Raw genomic sequence first — 21824 nt, forward strand, 5'->3', positions numbered from 1 at the left:
ACATAACAAGAGAAAGGGCGCACCGAAAGAGGTACACTGTATCAAGATCAACTAAGATAAACTCTAACAAAAAAGAAGAAGAAGGAGGAAACTATTCCCCCCCCCCACACACACACACACACGCACACACATACACACAAACGAGTAGATACACAAAGGTCATATGTTTACCTTTGGGAGCAGTGATTTAAAAGATGTTTTAGATATCACATGTGATGCATAATAGGTCCGTTGTGCAAAGCATCCTACATAATTTTTTGTAATAAAGCCTAGAATATAAGGAGATATCAGTATTTCTCTTATAGATTGTAAAGAACCTTCGGAATTAGGACCTTTGTTTCATTTTCGGATTAACGAACCTTCGGCATAACGAACCTTATTTCATTTTTTGATAAATGAACCTTTGGAATAACAAGTTACAAACCTCATATTTTCGGATTAACGAACCTTCGGAATAGCGAACTGTAACCGTTCACATAGTGTACTGTATTTTCGATCATACGGATTCAATTTTTTTTTTTTCCAGCGGTTGTTTCTATCCCTATAACTCACATTTCAGAACTATGGGGGTTTTGTTTCATGTACGTGGTGAATTAATACGCCTTTAACGCAAGAGCAAAAACATGGGAAAGTTTGAATGCTTTTCACGTGCACATCGTCACATAAAGAGAATCAGGTGCTGACGGACCATAGAAGTGTCTCAAAATCAATACTGCCATGCAGCTTGCACCAAAATCACAATTCTGATAGGTATTATCCCGTAACAGGGGCGGATCCAGGAATTCCGTAAAGTGGGGGCGCGTTTACAAAATTAAAGGGGGCGCACGCACCCCTCCCCCATTTTTTTTTTATACATTTCTTTTGTTTCAACAACAACAAAAAAAAAAAAATAAAGGGGGGGGGGGCGGGCGCCGGTTGCGGTCCTCCCTGGATCCGCCCCTGCGTAACCAAGTAAGTTTGAGAGAGAAAAGTTTGAGCCAAAAACACAGCGTTGACAAGTACTACCACAAATTGCATTTTAAATATGGTATATAGTACACAGTACGAGAAAGTATACAGCACGAGATCTCTAGTTTGATTTTCATTTCGCTTCGAATAGTAGACGAGCAGTGACAATCCGTCAAAGTGCAAACTACAGCTAGGGCCTAGCGGCACAGTTTACAGGTCTACCTTCTGTTCACTGCATGGTACACATAAACAAGAACAAAAGCGTTTTCTTCTTTTGCATGTTAGCATGGGGACGATAGTGAATTAAGTTCACCAAGATTCAATGTTTGTAAACAAGAAAGCAGCGCGTAGCAAAGACCTCAGATCGTTGTTATAGCACACGTGCATCTATTGTGGTAACATTTTAATCAACGCACTAACACCATCTGAACATACTGAACGATCATGCCACACAATCACTGTGAAGGGGAAATGTTCAGCAACAACAAGAGCACGAGTATGTAGCCTACCATATACTGTACGCGCATTCATTCCGTGAGTGCCAAATACAAGCTAGAAACACACGCAATAAAGAAACATTGCAAGTTCATGAACTGAGGGACCTTTTTTTTTTGTCTTATATCTTAACAAGATAAAGACGTTGTGATTTCGGGTGCTGTTCGTTATTCCGAAGGTTCGTTATTCCGAAGGTTCGTTTATCCGAAACACATAAATTCCCTAAACCATAGAGGTTCGTTAATCCGAAAACGAAAAAAGGTTCGTTAATTCGAACATTTGCGGCGTTATTTCGAAGGTTCGTTAATCCAAAAATGACATAGGGTTCGTCATTCCGAAGGTTCGTTAATCCGAAAATGAAATAGGGTTCGTTATCTCGAAGGTTCGTTGATCCGAAATGATATAGGATCCGAAATGATATAGGGTCCGTAACGAACCTTCGAAGTAAGTCGAGCTTTGTTTCATTTTCGGATTAACGAACCTTCGGAATAACGAACCTTATTTCATTTTCGGATTAACAAACCTTCGGACTAAAGAACCTTACTAACGAACCTTCGGAATAACGAGCTGTAACCGTGATTTCATATCCAATTTGTTTAATTGGACCTTTTAAAAGCTATGATTGTATCGAATCATTGAGAGCAATGAAATTTAACGGCCTTCTGTCCGCCGTATCAAAAGTGTGATGATAAAGGGGATGTGCGCATTGTCATTCGAAATACATGTAACTACATGTAACTCTACATTTAAGTAATTAGTCTGATTATTATATAGCAACTGATTTTGGGATTGATAGTCACTACTGACAGTTTTTATTCTGGTAAACGGCACCTGTCAATCTCACAGGCGTCAAGTCGAAGCACTCACACGTCATGAATTGACCATAACGTAAAAACGACAGAACTCTACACACAAGAGTTCTGTGATAAAAACACGCTGGGCACACAAGATGAGTATGTTGGAACCACATGGCGCACTCACTGCTGGCAGGGCAAGCACGTGCTTTGCTCATCGAACTGATCGTTTTTATAGCGATCATAATATCGCTGCACAGCAGAGATTCGTATTCCAATGCACAGTAGGCCTACTCTCTCTCTCTCTCTCTCTCTCAAAAAAAAAAAAAATGAAAACATTCACACTTGAAGGGGTGGATACATTTAAAACGGAGTCAATTTAGAGTGAAATTGGAGTGAATTTTGAGTGAAAATGTTCATTTTCACTCGGAGTGACCTCCGGGATCACTCGAAGATTTTGGAGTGCTATTGATGTAGCGCGATTCCGCTGCTTAAGCATTCAGTTTTGCTCATAATCATTAATTTCAGCCTTCTTTTTTTTTTCTTGGAAAGCAAGCACTCCTTAAAGAGGGAAAACCCCGATTGGACAAATTGCGACGTAAACATGCATTGACATAGTTATGTGATACGTATAAACAATTTATCATGAAAGGAGAGAAGGGTACCTACAGTACATGTATCCAAGATAAACATTATGCATGCACGTGTAGTACCACTTCTCGGGGACTCGAGTGAAGTTAAACGCAGCTTTGTTGATTACATAATGCCACTCTGGTGGTTTCGCCATACCCTTCTCTCTCTCCTACGTTTTCTTTGTTTTCTCCCTCTCTTTGTCTTTTTCTTTTTTCCCTACAAATCGTGTACTTTAAGAATAGACAGACGGTGTTAAACTTCAACTCAAGTGGCTTCTTAAGATCTGCGCCTCTTTCATCCATCTTAGGGACCGTGACACTATTGTGAATGACACAATTAAAAGCATCACACAAGGACTTTCACGCCTCGTTAGACCTTTAAGACTCAGATCTTTTTCTTTCTTTTTATGTGTGTGTGTGTAGACGTGGACGCCATTGGGAAATATCAAGCTCGAGACAATAAGTGGCCACTTACAATATAATGACCGACCGATGTTGAAGGTAGATTAAATCAGTAACTAAGTCAGAAATTGGGGAACCAGTAAATAAATAGGCAGCGATCGACACTTCGACGGTTTGCCAATCTAATGTGCAGCGATCGACGTCGAAAGTGTCAATCAAATACGTTATTTACGGTCGACGTCGAAGGTTGATAAAATCAGTAAGCAGCGATCGATGTCGAAGGTTGATAATCGGATGGGTGCTGTTCGTAATATTCCGAAGGTTCGTAATTCCGAAGGGTCGTTAAATTCGAAACACACAAATTCCCTAAACCTACAGGTTCGTTAATTCGAACGTTTGTGGCGTTATTCCGAGGGTTCGTTATTCTGAAGATTCATGAATCCGAAAATGAAATTAACGGAACAATATACCTTCTGAATAACGAATCTTCGGACTAGAGAGCCTTCGGAATAACGAACATCGGAATAATAGCTACCGATGTGTAAGGTTGATGAAATTATTAAATAGCGACCAATGTCCAAAGTTGATTAGGTCATACCGTCCGACGTTAGTGATCGAGAAAACTATAAAGTAGCGGCTGATGTCGAAAGTTGATAAAATAAGGACAATTAAATCAAATAGGTATAGCGTCCATAATGTCGAGATCAAATAAAATTGAGCAGCAACGAAGTGTCGAAGGTTTATGCAATCAACTTGGTATCGCACGACGTCGAATGTTAAGCAAAATTATCTGATTTATCCGACATTTGTTTTAGCATTGTAAAGAGGCTAAAGTTACCGTTATTCATTTCTGATCGCAAAAGCAATCATCCAACATTTACTAGTATTTTGACACCTTACGGAGCCGAATGTTACCGTTAATCATTTTCAAATGTTAAAGTAAACAACCGACATTCATTTTAGCATCTTACGGAGCTGAATGTTATCCTTTTTCATTTCCAAACGTGAAAGCAAACATCCGCTATTTATTTTAGCATCTAACTGAGCCGATTGATACCGTTAATCAGTTCCAAATGTAAAAGCAACAATCTGTTATTTATTTTAGCATCGTTCGGAGCAGAACATTACCGTTATTCATTTCCAAATTTAAAAGCAAACATCCGACAATCATTTTAGCATCGTACGGAGCCGAATGTTACTGTTTTTTTCATTTTGAACGTCAAGGCAGACATCAGACATTTACTTTACCATCAAACGCAGCTGAATGTTACTGTTCTTCATTTCGAAATGTAATAGCAAATATCCGACATTTATTTTATTATATGGAGCAGACTGTTACTGCTATTCGCCTCCAAACGTAAAAAGCAATCATCTGCCATTTTCTGGGCATCTTCCGGAGCCAAATGTTATTGCTATTTACTTTCGAAAGTAAAAGCAAACACCCGACATCTGTTTAATCATCATACGGAGTTGAATATTAGTGTTATTAATTTCCGAACATCAAAGGGATCATTCCACATTTATTTTAGCATCTTCCGGAGCTGAATGTTATTGTTATTTACTTTTGAACGTAAAAGCAAACATCCGGCATTTATTTTTATCATCGTACAGAGTTGAATATTATTGTTATTCATTTCCGAACGTCAAAGCAAAGATCCGACATTTATTTTAGCATCTTCCGGAGCTGAATGTTATTGTTATTTACTTTTGAACGTAAAAGCAAACATCCGGCATTTATTTTTATCATCGTACAGAGTTGAATATTATTGTTATTCATTTCCGAACGTCAAAGCAAAGATCCGACATTTATTTTAGCATCTTCCGGAGATGAATGTTATTGCTATTTACTTCCGAAAGTAAAAGCAAACATCCGACATTTATTTAATCATCGTACGGAGTATTATTGTTATTCATTTCCAAACGTCAAAGGGATCATTCGACATTTGCTTTAGCATATTCGGGAGCTGAATGTTATGGTTATTATTTTACTTTCGAACGTAAAAGCAAACATCCGGCAAATTACTGATACTTTTCAAAAGATTTTCGCGAATCGATTTCAGCTAATTTCCTTCATGTAGCCGATGGTTGACGGGAGAGTTTGATTTTCATATCATTAATTCCGCGCTGGAGCGCTCGGGCCAATGCGGGTGTTTAGACGAGCGTGAAAGTGCGGGCGACTTCCCTCGTCTGTACGCGTCCAAACGCCCGCGTATTACCTAGTACGCCCGGACGAAAGGGCTTCCCGCATTTGCCCTAGGGGTTTTCGTGACGTTTCCCGCGGTCGGCACTGTATCACTTCTGGAGAAAAGGGCATCCACCAACCCGACGGCAACTGATGAAAGAGGGCAAGTATTCTCGTAAACTGTTGAGATGCTGGAAGAAGGTGAAGGAAGAGGATGGTGTTCTTTACCGCGTCATTCACGATCGAGGGGAGGAAGTGCGACAGCTACTACTCCCAAGCTGCTTGAAAGATAGAGTACTCAGCTCTATCCATGATCAAGCAGGTCATCAAGCGTACGAGAAGACGTTTGCTCTTGCAAGGACCAGGTGCTATTGGCCAGGTATGTCATCAGACATCTCAGACTACTGTCTGAAATGCCAGAGATGTACTTTGGCCAAAGCAGGGAAGCGCCTTCATCCCACAATGGGATCTCTGACAGCGACAAGGCCCCTGGAGATACTTGCAATGGATTTCACGGTGCTGGAAAGGAGCAGCAGTGGAATAGAAAATGTGCTTGTCCTCACCGATGTGTTCACAAAGTTCACTCAAGCCATTCCAACCCGTGATCAGAAAGCGTCCACTGTCGCCCGTGTACTAGTCCGCGATTGGTTTGTTAGGTTTGGTGTTCCACGACGCATCCATAGCGATCAAGGCCGCAACTTTGAAAGCAAGATCATACAAGAACTTTGCAAAGTGTATGGCATAGCCAAGAGCCGGACGACGCCCTATCACCCAGAGGGTAATGGGCAATGCGAGAGGTTCAACCGGACTTTACACGACAGATTGAGGACACTGCCTCCAGAACACAAGAGGAAATGGCCTGACTTCCTACCTGAGCTAGTGTACTCATACAACAGCACACCTCACTCATCAACCGGGTATTCACCACACTATCTGTTCTTCGGACGAGACCCAGTGTTACCAATAGACCACCTACTTGGTGTCGGCACACACTCGGAAGAGAACCAAGAATTAGATAGTTGGATCGCAGACCATCACAGTAAGCTTAATCAAGCATTTGAGTTGGCAGCAAAGAGAACAGAGCAGGAGGCACTGCGACGAAGAGCGTTGAACGACCGCAAGGCTACTGATGTGGATCTCCCTGTTGGAGCCAGAGTTTTCATTAGGAACCGTAGTGTTAAAGGCCGGAACAAGATACAAGACGCTTGGGAATCAAGGCCTTACAAGGTGGTCAAACGTTTGGAAAGCGGTGGACATGCTTATGTTGTTGAGCCGGTGTCTGGTAGAGAGTCGGAGCGAAAGACTCTTCACAGAAGAGATCTACTGGATTCCAAGACACTAGTCGATGACATGGGACCGCATGTCGAGCCAGATGATGAGATTGAACCCACCTCATCAGGCAAATCAGATAGTGAATTGGACAGATCTGATGATGATGATGAATGTTTGAACGACTTCGTAGTTCACGTACCTACTCCCATTCCCAGAGAGGAAAATCCCCCAACTCACGAAGTGGTGAATGAGACACCAGCAGAGATTTCCACGAGTATCCCGAGTGATCAATCACAAGATGGCGAATTACCTGTGTTGGAAGATGATTCTGCAGATGGCGAAGATGAACATGACAGTAATGATCAGTCCATACCAAACCTACCTGCAGACGAAATTGGTGACCAACCTGAGACTCAAACACAAGCGTGTGACGATCACGAACCTGAACCTTCTAATGTTCCAAGACGGTCTTCAAGAACAACAGCAGGTCACCATCCAAACCCATACAATCTACCTTGCTCATCTGTGAGAGAAATCAATGCTGAAATACATAATCAGTCACATCCCAGCATCATGGCAGATGTTGCAAAGTCAAACCTCCTTATAATGCAGATGTTAAGTCAGTATAAGTAAGTTTTTATGATGTGGTATGTTCGAATTTATTTTGATGTTAACTTACTTTTACAGTTTGTATTCAGTGGGTTATGTGGGACACAAACCCTCAAGCAGGGAAGTGTGTAACATTGCAAAAGTGCAGTAGTAAAGTTGTCCCCAGTATATTTGACCCTGCAGATGCCCCCTCCTGAGATGCACCCCCCCCCCCATCATTAAGAGTGGAGCAGTCTGCAAGTAGCTTAATTTGCATATTTAATCCCAAGCCAGCTAAGAGCTGCTAGAGAGTTCTTTGTGGGTGCACAAAGACCCCAAATTTGCCATTGTTCTAGCTGCTCTACCAAGGTGAACATCTCCCACTGAGCATCTCCTCAAATCCGAAATTTGCCCAGAAAATCTGCAGCCTGAAGGTTCTGCAAACATGGAGCCAGCAGAATTCTTGTAATTCTGTAACTGGACATTCACTCGCCAGTTACTGTACATTCCTTATGAGCACAGGCTAGGTGGCCAGGGGTTTTCTTTTTTAATTCTACCGGAGTATTGACAGGATCTTTGACAACTAAAAATCCTAGATTGTAGAAAGTATGATTGAAGACTGTAATTGGGAGCTCAATGTATCCAACGAAGGGTATGTCTGCTCCTTGTGACGCAGAGATTTGGATGATTGACGACACATTCACTAGCTCAAAATCCTGAGCTAGATTTTCCTTGAAGAAACTCTCTGTAACCGTAGAGACTTCAGCTCCAGTGTCTATCAAACATCTAACCTCTGTGTCACCAAGCTTGATGCTAACCTCCGGACAGTCTCCCACCGCTCGTCTTATAATTGAGCCTCCCTGTAACACCGTCTCGCCCACCACTTGGCTCTCAGTAGCAGGCTGGTCTAGTTTGACGACTGCTGAGTAGTCTGCGAAGAAGGATGTGAGGTTGGAGTTTGGTCATTCATTATGGGTGCATGTGTTTTCGGGCAGTGTTTCCTCAGGTGTCCTGGCTCGTTGCAGAGCCAACATTTTGGCGTAGTCGGCAGGATATTCCTGACACTCAACTCAAACCCAGGCTGCCGGTGAGCGGTGCGTGACCCCTGATGACTCCCTGCTGTGACACCAACCGATGGCCTGCAGTGACTGTGGACCCACCTCCGAGTTCCTGTGATGAAAGTCTGAGGGAGGCTGACTTCTCGCTCCTCTGAAGGATGGTGTATCAACAACGGCTGAGCATGTGACTGATGGCTGGTTCCCTTCTACTCTTCCAAGAAAGATAACTCCTAGTTATAATCTATAATACTAGTTGTTTATTTGTATACTCAAATACTGTTTGAGGCAGTTAAGTTTTGCCTTTGTTTTGCATTTTGTTTTCTTTTGTCCTGTTTTCCCTTTCTTTCCAATATGTCTCAAGATAAGCCAGATTTTGAGAAACGGCTGGAGGAGATGGAGAAGATGATGGAGATGATGAAGGCTGCCATGGACAAGAAGGAACAAGAAGCAAAGGTGGCAAAGGAAGAGTTAGAAGAGCTGAAGAAGTCAACGGCTGCCAGAGAGGATGCTCAATCAATAGCAGGAGACGACCAAGCCACCGCAAATACAGCCCATCGTCCACTCCCTGACCCCTCCATGACGAGGACACTTTATATTTCTGCAGGTAGGAAGCTGGAGAGGTTCAGCGGTCGGCCCGAAAGGTCTGGTGATCCATCTGCGGAGGACTGGATAGAGGATGCCCAGATGGTCATGGCGTCCAAGAATCTCCGGCCAGATGAACAAGCAGCGTTCATAATGGAGCATCTCTTTGGGAAGGCTCGCCGCGAGATCCTGGGTAGAGGTGAGGATATTAAGACATGTCCCCATAAAATCTTCCAGGTGCTGTCCAAGGTTTTCGGTGATACCAGTAACCTAGCTCAGCTTCAACAAAGGTTTTACGGGGTACCGACAAACAGAGGGGGAGGATATTGTGTCACTTTCCCTCGAGCTTGTCAAACTGTTTGACAGGATGGTTCTCCTTGATTCCACCCTCAAGCGCACCAGGGAGACCCAACTCAAAGATCGCCTGGCGGAAGCAGTGAGGGACGAAGGGATGAGGATGGAGCTGAGGCGTCTCTCTAATGATCATCCACAGATGTCCTTCTTCGACACCAGGGATCGGGTCTTAGAACTCATGGGTCGGAGAGAGAGAAAGGAAAGGGGAAGCGAGATGTCACAGTGCAAGGTGTAAATGTTGGTGACAACATGGAAGACACTGTCCGCCAACAAGCCAAGCAGATCGCTGCCCAGCAGAAACAAATTGAGTCTCTGCTCACCCTTCTATCCAAGCCACAGCGACCACCACGACCAAGTGAGGGAAACACACTACCCATACCCTAGCAATGGGGAATTCTCTGACAGACCCGTCTATCAAAACCACCCTCTTCTTCTGCCCTGCAACAATCTGAGGGGTTCTAACAAACACTGACTTTACCACGGCTGTACTACAGCCACTGTCCTTAGAACGGACCCCTCCATGACGAGGACACTTTATATTTCTGCAGGTAGGAAGCTGGAGAGGTTCAGCGGTCGGCCCGAAAGGTCTGGTGATCCTTCTGCGGAGGACTGGATAGAGGATGCCCAGATGGTCATGGCGTCCAAGAATCTCCGGCCAGATGAACAAGCAGCGTTCATAATGGAGCATCTCTTTGGGAAGGCTCGCCGCGAGATCCTGGGTAGAGGTGAGGATATTAAGACATGTCCCCATAAAATCTTCCAGGTGCTGTCCAAGGTTTTCGGTGATACAGTAACCTAGCTCAGCTTCAACAAAGGTTTTACGGGTACCGACAAACAGAGGGGGAGGATATTGTGTCACTTTCCCTCGAGCTTGTCAAACTGTTTGACAGGATGTTCTCCTTGATTCCACCCTCAAGCGCACCAGGGAGACCCAACTCAAAGATCGCCTGGCGGAAGCAGTGAGGGACGAATGGATGAGGATGGAGCTGAGGCGTCTCTCTAATGATCATCCACAGATGTCCTTCTTCGACACCAGGGATCGGGTCTTAGAACTCATGGGTCGGAGAGAGAAAGGAAAGGGAGCGAGATGTCACAGTGCAAGGTGTAAATGTTGGTGACAACATGGAAGACACTGTCCGCCAACAAGCCAAGCAGATCGCTGCCCAGCAGAAACAAATTGAGTCTCTGCTCACCCTTCTATCCAAGCCACAGCGACCACCACGACCAAGTGAGGGAAACACACGAAAATGTTGGCTCTGCAACGAGCCAGGACACCTGAGGAAACACTGCCCCGAAAACACATGCACCCATAATGAATGACCAAACTCCAACCTCACATCCTTCTTCGCAGACTACTCAGCAGTCGTCAAACTAGACCAGCCTGCTACTGAGAGCCAAGTGGTGGGCGAGACGGTGTTACAGGGAGGCTCAATTATAAGACGAGCGGTCGGGAGACTGTCCGGAGGTTAGCATCAAGCTTGGTGACACAGAGGTAGATGTTTGATAGACACTGGAGCTGAAGTCTCTACGGTTACAGAGAGTTTCTTCAAGGAAAATCTAGCTCAGGATTTTGAGCTAGTGAATGTGTCGTCAATCATCCAAATCTCTGCGTCACAAGGAGCAGACATACCCTTCGTTGGATACATTGAGCTCCAATTACAGTCTTCAATCATACTTTCTACAATCTAGGATTTTTAGTTGTCAAAGATCCTGTCAATACTCCGGTAGAATTAAGAAAGAAAAGAATTCCAGTGGTCCTCGGTTCTAATGTATTAAGGGATGTTCAGGCGGAGCTTCAGTCGTTACACGGGATCAATATTTGCAGAAGGTCAAAGAGTCTGGGATGAAGCACAGGCCAACATGCTCTATGCACTCCAAGTGTATAGGCCCCAAGCTGATATCAGAACTGTTAGAATTGCAGGAAATACTGCTATTTTAATTCCAGCTCGCACAGTAACAGTAATTGATGGATCCTGTGAACCCGCTTCTGTTGGGCAAAGACGAGAGGTCCTCCTTGAGCGTCATGTGTCCCATGTAGCTGAGCTACCACAAGGAGTTACCCTAGGAGCTGCGTTGGTGACAGTGGACGACAAGGGTAGAGTGCCCATGCAGGTGGCTAACTTCAGCGATAAAGATGTGTACCTTCCCCCAAGAACCCCCATCGGCGTATTGAAACCTGCCTCCATCGTCGAACATGGATTACACAGTGGTGATGTTGATGAACTTGTATCCAGGTTAGATGTTGGTGAGCTTACCAATGACCAGCAAAGGCAACTCCTCACAACCCTCTCCAAATTTCAGCACACTTTTAGCAAGGATGATGAAGACATAGGATATTGTGACCTTGTCAGCCACAGGATAGTAACAGAAGACGACAGACCAGTAAAGATCCCGTACCGCAGAATCCCTCCACATCACTGGGACGAAGTGAGAGACTATCTCAAGAAGTCACTGGAGAGGGGAATCATCCGAGAGTCGTCCAGTCCCTATGCATCACCTATTGTTCTTGTGAGAAAGAAGGACGGTAAATTGAGGGTCTGTGTAGATTACCGGGCTCTTAATTCTAAGACGCATAAAGACGCATACCCTCTCCCACGGATCGAGGAGGCTCTGCAAGCACTCAAGGGAGCAAAATACTTCTGGGCAATTCCGCAGTTAGAGGGACATGACCATAAAATTTCAATTTGGTTTTTTCCTTGATTTTTGTGTTTGACTTTAGAAAGAACACATTGATAATTCAGGAAAAACTATTTTTCAGGGTATCTTGATAGTTTAAGGTATTCAATTCACCAATTTTGAACAAGTAATCTTTCAGATTGAATTTCATCAGCAAAATCTCCATAATGGCAAAGAAGATAGCTAGTCAAGTTAAATGCCATTTTCTAGCCACAAATATTGAATTCATAGAGGCAATGCAGTGCTTTCATGGATAGATTAAGTAAAATCAACTTACATGTCTTCGAAATGCAAGCATGTGTGCATTTCCCCAACCATCGGACAGTCATGTAACGTTACTAACCAAAAAGTGAAATTATTTACCTCCAGAGTGTATAAGGTGTCTATGAATGATAATATTTCAATTTTTCCTGCTGTGTCCAATGACTAACTGAAATATAAAAATAAGTATTACTAATCATTATAGAAGTTAGAAATAACAGCAGTCAAAATGTGTAACGTTACTAACCACGTAACGTTACTAACCACAGCCTGTGTGTATTGTAACGTTACTAACCATGAAATAAGTGAATAAGACTCCAATGGACAGGTCCTGGTCTGGCAAAATTTTGCCTGATGATAGAGCCAGATGTCAACTACAAGATTTCGTGTCATACAGTAAAAAGATATTGGCTTTTTTTTTATAGTAAATTAATTATGCAAATTTACGCATGAAATCATATTTTCACCTCTAACTCCATAAAAAAGACTGAAGGATCGCTAAATTTTTGTGTAAGAGTTCCTCAAGACACATCAAACAATTTTCTTGCAAAAAAAAATAGCAAAATCAAAATCAGTTTCTTTTGTTTTTTATTGTTTTGTTAATTTCTTATGTATTTTAGTGTTTTTTTACCTTTTGTTTTCTATTGGTTTTTTTGCCAAAATTTGTTGCAGGCACTTTTTCAAGCTTCTCTACATTACAATTGATTAATTTCACTGGTCAAAGGTTGAAACAATCTAGTTAATATCAAATTAACAAAAAAACACAATTTGCATTAGATTTGCACACGATATCATGAATTTGAGCTATTTTCAGGTCGACATGCATTTATGTAAAACATTACATAACTGCAGAACGGTGTACCCGGACGTCGCAAATTTGGTCTCAAAATATGCGGGAGACTTCAATGAAAAAAAGTCATGAGACGATGCGGCAAAATCTTTGCGCGTTGCGAAATCGTGGTGGGAAATGTTGGGGGGGGGGGTTACAGAAGGCTCACAAGGTGCACATTGAGTGATTTTTTTTTTTGCCACTTCGAAGGGGCAATTGATGGAATCTGTGGGCCAGCAGAGCATTTTGTGTGAAAGTAGTGTTAAAAACAATTGAGGCCATCACTTCAAATTTTCTGTCCCAATTTGAATTATCATAGAATGGTTTGTTGGGGTTAATTACGCTCAGGTACAGCGAACAGACTTTTGTTTTCAGAACAATGCAGAGATTAGACATTCAAACTGGTCTAAAAGATAAAAAAAATACAAGTCTCTAGACTTGAATAAACATGAATTCAACTAATACACTGTATTATTTGAGTTAAAGTCATATGACTTACAATTTTTGTAAACTACTTTCACAATAATATAAAACATTGCATTATGCTGGATTCCTATTATGCAATGACTACGCACACCACAATTGGCCATACACTGTACATACTACAATTTTTATACCGGTACATTAGTTTTTGCTCTTTGATTTCTTTCCCCTTTATTAAAGGTACTCTTGATAAGGAACACATTAACTGTTTTGCTCAATAAAACAGGCTACTTCTGTGAATTACTGTGAGTCATGATGAACAGTGATTGGCAAAGTTATAAAACTGTGGATATCACTTGACCCAGTCTTTAAAAGTGGTACTTTTTTTTAGTTTGTAATTTATGCAAACTTTTTTTCTAGTCTTTTTTAACATGTACAAGTACAATGGTACTATACTGCATGAGTTTGATGATTGAAATAAGAGTTTAATGTCTTATCTGATGTTTCTTAGCTTTAACTTTGCATTCTCATGGGGAAACATGTAATGATTTGAGTTAACACACAATTCTGTAATCACTGGACAAACCGTAACGTTACTAACCGTAACGTTACTAACCATGATTTTTGTACATAATTTTCAAACAAAGTTATAATGAGAAAGGATATTTGGGGTAGATATTGCCCTTAAAGCTAGAAATGAAAAATAAGTGTTGATATATTTCAAGCTATACCAGTTTTAGCAAACTTTTTGTTCAAAGATGCTCATCATTTTTTTATGTCCTTTTTTTGTAACGTTACTAACCGGCATTAAAAGCAGACCTTTCTTCTAAAATAATTCATGAAATGATTTCATTCTTTGCTCTGTTCTAGGTCTACACTAGAATGATCTCTGGTGACATTAATGAGACTTCACATCCACAGATAGAGAAATGAGTCTAATCTAAATCATGACAATGTCCCTAAAATGTAACGTTACTAACCGCGGAATTGCCCTTCTGCTCCTTGGATCTGGCTCATGGATTCAACCAGCTTCCAGTAGCCGAAGAGGACATCGAGAAGACAGCCTTTAGAACTGGAACAGGTGGGCTTTATGAGTACACCAGAATGCCGTTCGGACTGTGTAACGCGCCGGCGACATTCATGCGTGTGATGGATAAGGCCTTTGGAGACCTCAATTTCCAGTCTCTTCTGGTGTATCTCGATGACATCCTGATATTTGGTGCTACATTTGAAGAGACCCTGCACAGGCTTGAGACGGTGCTTTCTCGCTTAGCTACACTGAACCTGAAAGTCAAGCCTGAAAAGTGTCAACTTTTCAGGACGAAGGTACATTACTTGGGGCATGTAGTGTCAAGCGAAGGTACAACTCCAGATCCAGAGAAGGTGCGTGCAGTACAGGAATGGCCTCCGCCAGTGACAGAGCGAGATCTCCGAGGTTTTCTAGGGCTGTCTGGCTATTATCGTCGATTCGTTCAAGGCTACGCGCAGATCGCAGCACCCCTCCATAACCTCCTGAAACAGCCGGAAGATGTTAGGAAAACCACAAAGAAGAAGACCAGGCATAACAACACAAGAAACGTCTCAACAGACTGGACCGCGGAGTGTGAGAAAGCCTTTGTCACCCTCAAAGAAGCACTTGTATCACCCCCTGTGTTAGGCTACCCCGACTTTGAGCTGCCATTCATCCTGGAGACAGATGCCAGTTACTTCGGCTTAGGTGCTGTTCTCTCTCAGGTGCAGGGGCAGAGGAAAGTGGTCATTGCCTATGCCAGTAGGAGCTTAAAACCCAATGAGCGCAATATGAATAACTACTCGAGCATGAAATTGGAATTGCTTGCTCTAAAGTGGGCAATCACTGAGAAATTTCGTGATCTACTCATTGGTGCCGAATTTGAGGTCTACACGGACAACAATCCCCTCAGCTATCTACAGACCACTGCAAAGTTAGGAGCAACTGAGACTAGGTGGGCTGCTGACCTTGCTCAATTCCGGTTTAAGATCAAGTACCGATCAGGGAAGTCCAATGGAAACGCCGACTCCCTGAGCAGGAAGACACAACATGGTGTTCAGCCTACTTCTGCTCGACTGGAAGAAGTCACCCTGACGTCTGTTCAGCAAGAACAAGTCATTGCTGATAATCCTACTCCTGTGCCGCCAGAAGTTCGTACAGGTGTCTATGAAGGTATGACACATGGACTGTTGAATGAGGTGCATGCCCGGTCAAAGGGTATGGAGCCAGAGACAGTTTCCCCTTTGCCTTCCATGTCTAGGGATGACCTAAGGCGTCTTCAAGAGTCTGATGAGGGACTAAGCAGGTTCTATCACTTCTGGAGAAAAGGGCATCCACCAACTCGACGGCAACTGATGAAAGAGGGCAAGTATTCTCGTAAACTGTTGAGATGCTGGAAGAAGGTGAAGGAAGAGGATGGTGTCCTTTACCGCGTCATTCACGATCGAGGGGAGGAAGTGCGACAGCTACTACTCCCAAGCTGCTTGAAAGATAGAGTACTCAGCTCTATCCATGATCAAGCAGGTCATCAAGCGTACGAGAAGACGTTTGCTCTTGCAAGGACCAGGTGCTATTGGCCAGGTATGTCATCAGACATTTCAGACTACTGTCTGAAATGCCAGAGATGTACTTTGGCCAAAGCAGGGGAGCGCCTTCATCCCACAATGGGATCTCTGACAGCGACAAGGCCCCTGGAGATACTTGCAATGGATTTCACAGTGCTGGAAAGGAGCAGCAGTGGAATTGAAAATGTACTTGTCCTCACCGATGTGTTCACAAAGTTCACTCAAGCCATTCCAACCCGTGATCAGAAAGCGTCCACTGTCGCCCGTGTACTAGTCCGTGATTGGTTTGTTAGGTTTGGTGTTCCACGACGCATCCATAGCGATCAAGGCCGCAACTTTGAAAGCAAGATCATACAAGAACTTTGCAAAGTGTATGGCATAGCCAAGAGCCGGACGACGCCCTATCACCCAGAGGGTAATGGGCAATGCGAGAGGTTCAACCGGACTTTACACGACAGATTGAGGACACTGCCTCCAGAACACAAGAGGAAATGGCCTGACTTCCTACCTGAGCTAGTGTACTCATACAACAGCACACCTCACTCATCAACCGGGTATTCACCACACTATCTGTTCTTCGGACGAGACCCAGTGTTACCAATAGACCACCTACTTGGTGTCGGCACACACTCGGAAGAGAACCAAGAATTAGATAGTTGGATCGCAGACCATCACAGTAAGCTTAATCAAGCATTTGAGTTGGCAGCAAAGAGAACAGAGCAGGAGGCACTGCGACGAAGAGCGTTGAACGACCGCAAGGCTACTGATGTGGATCTCCCTGTTGGAGCCAGAGTTTTCATTAGGAACCGTAGTGTTAAAGGCCGGAACAAGATACAAGACGCTTGGGAATCAAGGCCTTACAAGGTGGTCAAATGTTTGGAAAGCGGTGGACATGCTTATGTTGTTGAGCCGGTGTCTGGTAGAGAGTCGGAGCGAAAGACTCTTCACAGAAGAGATCTACTGGATTCCAAGACACTAGTCGATGACATGGGACCGCATGTCGAGCCAGATGATGAGATTGAACCCACCTCATCAGGCAAATCAGATAGTGAATTGGACAGATCTGATGATGATGATGAATGTTTGAACGACTTCGTAGTTCACGTACCTACTCCCATTCCCAGAGAGGAAAATCCCCCAACTCACGAAGTGGTGAATGAGACACCAGCAGAGATTTCCACGAGTATCCCGAGTGATCAATCACAAGATGGCGAATTACCTGTGTTGGAAGATGATTCTGCAGATGGCGAAGATGAACATGACAGTAATGATCAGTCCATACCAAACCTACCTGCAGACGAAATTGGTGACCAACCTGAGACTCAAACACAAGCGTGTGACGATCACGAACCTGAACCTTCTAATGTTCCAAGACGGTCTTCAAGAACAACAGCAGGTCACCATCCAAACCCATACAATCTACCTTGCTCATCTGTGAGAGAAATCAATGCTGAAATACATAATCAGTCACATCCCAGCATCATGGCAGATGTTGCAAAGTCAAACCTCCTTATAATGCAGATGTTAAGTCAGTATAAGTAAGTTTTTATGATGTGGTATGTTCGAATTTATTTTGATGTTAACTTACTTTTACAGTTTGTATTCAGTGGGTTATGTGGGACACAAACCCTCAAGCAGGGAAGTGTGTAACATTGCAAAAGTGCAGTAGTAAAGTTGTCCCCAGTATATTTGACCCTGCAGATGCCCCCTCCTGAGATGCACCCCCCCCCAATCATTAAGAGTGGAGCAGTCTGCAAGTAGCTTAATTTGCATATTTAATCCCAAGCCAGCTAAGAGCTGCTAGAGAGTTCTTTGTGGGTGCACGAAGACCCCAAATTTGCCATTGTTCTAGCTGCTATACCAAGGTGAACATCTCCCACTGAGCATCTCCTCAAATCCGAAATTTGCCCAGAAAATCTGCAGCCTGAAGGTTCTGCAAACATGGAGCCAGCAGAATTCTTGTAATTCTGTAACTGGACATTCACTCGCCAGTTACTGTACATTCCTTATGAGCACAGGCTAGGTGGCCAGGGGTTTTCTTTTTTATTATTTATTTCTGAGCGGAATAAAAAGAGATGAAACGTAACTTCGGCCTATGAGTGCGTTTATCATGCGTCACATTATGATTCCATTCCTTCAACACATAAGCCCAGGTTTAATGTCAAAATGTAGGATCAGGGTTCGAAATTGGCGATGGTCCGCTGGCCATTGGCCACCCGAAATCACGTCGGACTAGCTAAAAATCGTAAAATTCTGAAGTTACTAGTCCGTCTGGCTAGCCAAAATATTGCTTCAGTGTCAAAATTGATTCTAAGTAGTCCGCCTGGCTAGTTAAAAAAAAAGTTAAGTGCGACCCCTGAGGATACGTGAATACACCTACACATTTTATATACGAAATATTATGTGTTCATGCATCACTAAAACCAAAAAAAAAAAAGTCACACAAGCCCATTTTCTTTGAGGACTTAAAATAGGTGAAATGGGTCAACCTAGAATGGTTTTTTTTTTCTAAGTGAACTTATTTATATTTCCTGAAGTAGCAATACTTCTTTATAATTCTAAAATTTGGCATTATAACACGAATAGAAAATTGTGTCTCTTGTAGGTTCTCTAGAATACTTTTTTTCCCTCGAATAGTACAGTACGTATGTTTAATTACGGGTGGTATTAGACGCTCCTTTTCATTTATTTGAAACCTGTGGCAACAATCTTCACTTTCAACTCTAATAACCTTCAAATGGATAATGCTATTGCAATGAAATCTGTAAGTTTCAACAATTTAAACTGATAATCTCGTAAAAAATGGTTGCTATGGGATCTTTTATCCTGTTTTTGTCCCATTTATTGCACAGAGCACTGGCAGGTGAGATTGAACACTTGAATACAAGTTGTAGATCCTTAAACCTCAAAGCCGCTTCTTGTAATTCTTTCAGAGTGGAGGCCTATAGGCCATACTTTTTTCCATTTACAGTTATTTCAAATGGGTTAGAGAAGTCAATTTGTATTGAGTTTATATGTGATTTTAAAGCTGAAATTCTGCTTTTTCAGAGCCTGCCCTTACATAAAAGTCAATGTCTGGTGACTTTTAGGGGGTACAGCCTGTACTGTGATGCAGGGTCAAATACAGTGCAACTATACGAGACTAGCTAGCTTCCCTTTTTCAATCTGGTGGGGTTGAGGTTTTATCTTTCTGTTTTTTCAATGATTTTTTTTTACATGATGATTTGTTTTCAAACAGCGTTACCTTCAACAGTAAGTCAGGATTTTAAATCGGATTTCACTCATGATCAAGATATTCCCAATGGCATGACACCACATTCACAAAGTGGTTTGTTAATAAGTGAAAGAAAAAGTCTGACTTTAGAATTACAAAGAAGAAAACTGAACTCTACCTCCAACATCCCAGAGATTGATATCAATGCCTGCAGCACTGATCGTCTTCACATTGAACCCAAGAGTAGACCTGACATCTGTAACCTCTTCACTGGAGAGGCACATTGCAATGGTTGTCTTGCCGGCATTGTCCAGGCCCAGAAGAAGGACACGCACATTGGTTTTCCGAGAAGAAGTTTTTCTCAATCGTCTGAAAAACGCCAACAACCCCTACAGAAACATTGAAACGTAACTCTGTTGGTTTAATAGTGAAAAGCATGTATGAAATAGTTACAAGTGGATTCTAGAAATGTACATGTACAGAGTCTGTAGACTTAAGTTTCTGTGACAGTTGTGCTTAAAAACTGTGCATAAAATCTTCAGAAATGTTTCTTGGTGAGGGTGATGTCAATGAGATAATTCAGTCAAAACTAGAGTCAAATTGATGTTTTCGCAAAAATGCAGTTAATTTGGTACACTATTGTCCTCTCGCCAGTGTTGCTGAGTAATTATCACAGCTAAATCTAGCTAGAAACATCCCAAGTGTTGAAGCTACCTCCCGTTCCAGGGCCAGGGGTATGTTTGCCCACCTTACTGGTCTGATTATCAAACCCGGAAGTGGCCCCCCACTTTTGAAAATGCTCCGCCAGCCCTGTGAAATCACCTGCAATACTCGATGAAGGAAGGGATTTTGAGGTGTAAGTAGATACAATACATGGATATGGTCTCTACTTGCTTGCAAACGGTACCAGGTAAAAGGCAATCCTGGGTTTTAGGGGACTAAATTAATTCTGGCTTCTACACTTTGTAACTTCAGCACAGCCTCAGGGCCTTCACCTAACCCTAAACTCTAAGTCTATAAACTGTGGTTAACCCTGTAATGTTTAAACCCTAAAGCCACCTAAATTTAGTATTAACGTTAATACAGTTGCACTTTGATACATCACTATCAGTATCACTTTCTCAATTTTAGCAGGGGTAAATTGCATATGGCTGTGTAACGGTTATACAGAAAGATTCGTCAGTCCAAATGAGTCTTTTAATTTTATCATTATCATTATTATTATTTTCTTTTTAACGTTATCGCTCTCCTCCGGACTCCGTGAAGCCAGACGCAGTCTCCGCGGAACATGCATATATCCCCGATGGGTACAGACCGATCTTTCACTAGTTTCAGTCAAATGGCTATGCTGAAGTTAAAAGCCTAAAATAAATTAGCCCCCTAATTCATGAACTAGCTCTGTAGCTGTATAAAGTGTAGGTAGGGTTCTGACGGTATAATGTACAAATTACTGATAGCAGGGTTGACTTGTGCAAATATTAATGAGAAACGTTTACCATCAACGTCCGCTTCCGAAATGGCAGAGCACACGTAAACTCGATCAAGGTCAGCTGCGATGCGCTCCGGACTCTGACGGCTAGTGTAGGCAGACGGTTCCGGGATGCGACAGTAGGGTACAAACCCTGGCTGTCATATCCAGCCCAGGGCCAGACGAGAAAGTGTTTACCGGTATCACTCAGTTCAAACTATCGTGTACTTCATCCGTTGACTCGCCGCCGCACGCCGGTCCTGCCTCTTTCGTTTGTGGAGCTCACTCACCGCAGTACGGTAACCATAGGCCTACCAATTACTTAGTATGCCGACGGTGCACAACTGTGTAGCGATAGCACAAGCAGCGCCTGATCCTCGCTACCCACCACCACCTTGCATGCACGTCATCAAACCGTGCCGTATTCTCGAAGCCGATAACTTTTTAATGTACTGCAGTGCACAAATTATTATCTGTGCATCTGGCTACTACTGTTTAGTAACTGCTCACAGCTGGCAAGCTCAACGCGCTGCTCCTCAGCAGCTCAGCCATGCTAGCGCTAGGCGCCAGTTTATCATACAGTAGAATCAAAGGTACGATTTGGTAGAACCCCCTATGATACGTATTACGTAATGCTTCTCGCACCGTATGTACATGTACGTTACCAGGGCCCGGCGGCGGTTTTTTTTTTTTAGACGGCACAGATTGGGGCATAGCGCGTAACCTATGATGGGAAACACGTTGGGTTAGGGTTAGGGTTTAGGGTTAGGGTTAGGGTTAGGGTCCCCGATCTATCTGTGCCTTCTAAGAAAAATCCTGGCCATATGCAAAGATAGATAATTAGTCAAATGAATGTTTTACATTTAATTTTGTACAAATAACAGTCTACTAACTGAAAAAACAAAAAACATTAGGAAATCATAATTATTTTTTCTAAATTTACTGTAATGGACTTGGGTTGTTTTTGTACTCACGTATTCAATTATAGTAGGTCGTGAAACAAAATGCTAGGGAATACAGGCTCTGATCTGAGAAAGCTATATTGAATCTTTTGACTTAGTATCGATAGCCC

The 21824-nt window shown here is 42.8% G+C and overlaps 1 protein-coding gene across 1 annotated transcript in view; it reads right to left on the minus strand.

The window, feature by feature from the left end:
• The window catches only part of LOC139734880 (ADP-ribosylation factor-like protein 3), a 37369-nt gene extending 16337 nt beyond the window's left edge, over nucleotides 1–21032 (minus strand). Inside the window, exons 1-2 of the mRNA XM_071645662.1 lie at nucleotides 20781–21032; nucleotides 19463–19673 (exon numbers count right to left, since the gene is read on the minus strand). Of these exons, the coding sequence (XP_071501763.1) occupies nucleotides 19463–19673; nucleotides 20781–20783 (214 nt within the window). The 5' untranslated portion in view covers nucleotides 20784–21032. The remainder of the gene's footprint in view (nucleotides 1–19462; nucleotides 19674–20780) is intronic.
• Between the last annotated feature and the right edge of the window lie 792 nt (nucleotides 21033–21824).

Source organism: Diadema antillarum, unplaced genomic scaffold, assembly GCF_040938485.1.
Source record: "Diadema antillarum isolate AM-2024a unplaced genomic scaffold, OU_Dant_1.0 seq00000550_RagTag, whole genome shotgun sequence".
NCBI lineage: Eukaryota > Metazoa > Echinodermata > Echinoidea > Diadematoida > Diadematidae > Diadema > Diadema antillarum.